Source organism: Anneissia japonica, unplaced genomic scaffold (genome assembly GCF_011630105.1).
Source record: "Anneissia japonica isolate Jap-2015-1 unplaced genomic scaffold, ASM1163010v1 scaffold287714_len2871179_cov188, whole genome shotgun sequence".
Lineage (NCBI taxonomy): Eukaryota > Metazoa > Echinodermata > Crinoidea > Comatulida > Comatulidae > Anneissia > Anneissia japonica.
In genome coordinates, this window is record NW_022755542.1 from 1089742 (window position 1) to 1091935 (window position 2194).

A 2194-nucleotide genomic window follows, 5' to 3' on the forward strand; every position below is an offset into this window, starting at 1 on the left:
GGTAATGAATGTACGCTTGCCATGAAATGAACACTCTGACATAATAGGTAATTCGAATAAAACGCGGCAACACACGTGCATTTACTGGTAAAACTTTTGGTGCAGTGGCACCCGAATATTCGTTGCATCCTAATTAACAAAACATCAAAAAATATACAAATATTGTATAGCCTAAAACTAAATATAAACAATCAATTTAAATTAATAACTAAACATGATGTATTTTGTTCGTGCGGATGTAAATGAACCCACACTCCGGAAATATCCATTAACAAGTAGGTAAAATTCCATCAGTCTTACAAATAAATCATAAAACTGCTGTTGACACACAACAAATATACTAAATATATTGGCTCCACTGAACAAAACCTATAATATAGTGTTGGAACAGTACAGGTAACTTCATTACCCTGGTAATTATTTGTATTGTCTGCATTAAAATGTGAAAGCAATATTAGACAATAAACATGATTAGTGTTCTGATTGACGTCACTTTTAAAGTTGAATTGGTTGACGCTCCGAAGAACCGGAGAAGCCTATTCGTATATTAAACTAAATTTATCAATGCCATAAATTACCTTATCGATCTGTCGAGAATACTTACATCTGGCAATAAACTGTAAAAGTCTTCATCAACTCGGATTTTAACAGTGGTGTCAAAATATATACCGACCTCCTCGCCTACTTTCATGTTCTGTTTTGTAATTATTATCGTCTTCGGATCAACATAATTGAAAAAGCTTTTTCTATAAAAAAAAAAAAAAAATTAAAAAAAACCTATTAAAAGAGGATTGGTTTCGTACATGAAGCCATGCAGTTTCTCTCTTTGTTTCTTATTACACATATTATATAAACATCTACCGGTACCATTTAACTCAATTTTCATTATTTCAAAGAACGAAACATTATATAAAGGATTATCATTAACATAACAGCAATATTATCATCATCATCATCATCGTCATATCATCATTATCATCATCATCATTCTCATTATCAAAATATTATCAATACCATCATTATCATCATTAATGAAAGGATTGATTTATATACGTTAACAATGATTTGAAGTACTTCTTTTTCACAACATTATTATGTATTCATTTTTATTATCTCATTCTCAATTGAAAATTTAGAACAAAACGTTTCCTTCGCCAATTACCAGACATATAAAATTTAAGATAGTATAATACATACTACAAGTATCGAAATGCATACATAATGATTAAAGCTACCTAAAAAAACAAAGAGAGCTCCTTTGAAACTTTAAGCTCATTGTTTTTGTAGGTAGCTTTGATCAGTATGGTAAGAATGCTTTGACCTTTAGTTTATTTATAGCTACAGATGTCACCTGCTAGAGGTAATGTTTTGATTGGCTAAACACTTTTGTACTAGTGTATATAAGCTTGCAAAATGGATAATTTTTCATTTATGATGATGACATAATAAATGTCGAAATATTAATCCCGACACGATTTCGATACATGGAGTATGTATTATACTATCTTATCTGAGATTAATTAGTGGACCTTTCGGTTTTTATAAAATATAAAGTTTCCTTATTCGTTGCATAGACACTTAAACCAACACTAGCTGGTAATCGATTTAAATACTTTTGTAGTAAAAAGTTTGAACCAGTATATCACAGGAAAACAGAATTCATTTGGCCTGCGCCTTATTTCCTTCTTACCGCACATGTGGTGGTTTAAGAGACGAACAATCCTTTTCCTTTTTCTCAGTAGTAAAGTAGATAGACAAACACTTAATGTAAATCTATAATTAAAGTTCAAGATTATAAACAAATAGCCTCTCAAGCTTACTTAAAATCTGCTAGATTAGTTGGATTTATTTGATTTGGAAGACGAAGTGTCCTCGCAATTTCTTGTAAGTTAAATTTATTTTCTTCTCTTCTGCTCATAAGGTAGCCTCGATGGTCGTAATATGTGCTCCTAGAATGAGAAAGGAAAAAAAAAGCCAAGACTGTATGTAATTCGCCTCGGCAGCAAACGACCAAAGTAATAAAACGTGAAAGTAAATAGACGTCAAGGGTAACGCCAGCGAAGGACCGCCCCCCCCCCCCGTCGGGGAGGACTGACCCCTACTCCTTCGGGGAGAAAAAGCACAATTCGTCGGGGAGAAAAAAAAATATGTATTTTCTACATATTAGTAGACTCTAAAATCGATTAAATAAGCC

General features: G+C 32.2%; 1 protein-coding gene across 1 annotated transcript in view; it reads right to left on the minus strand.

The window, feature by feature from the left end:
• Window positions 1–2194, minus strand: part of LOC117123608 (alpha-N-acetylneuraminide alpha-2,8-sialyltransferase-like) — a gene marked incomplete in the record, with an annotated part of 16183 nt that overhangs the window by 5835 nt on the left and 8154 nt on the right. The window contains 2 exon segments of the mRNA XM_033269601.1: window positions 605–746; window positions 1821–1949. Coding sequence (XP_033125492.1) covers window positions 605–746; window positions 1821–1949 — 271 coding nt within the window.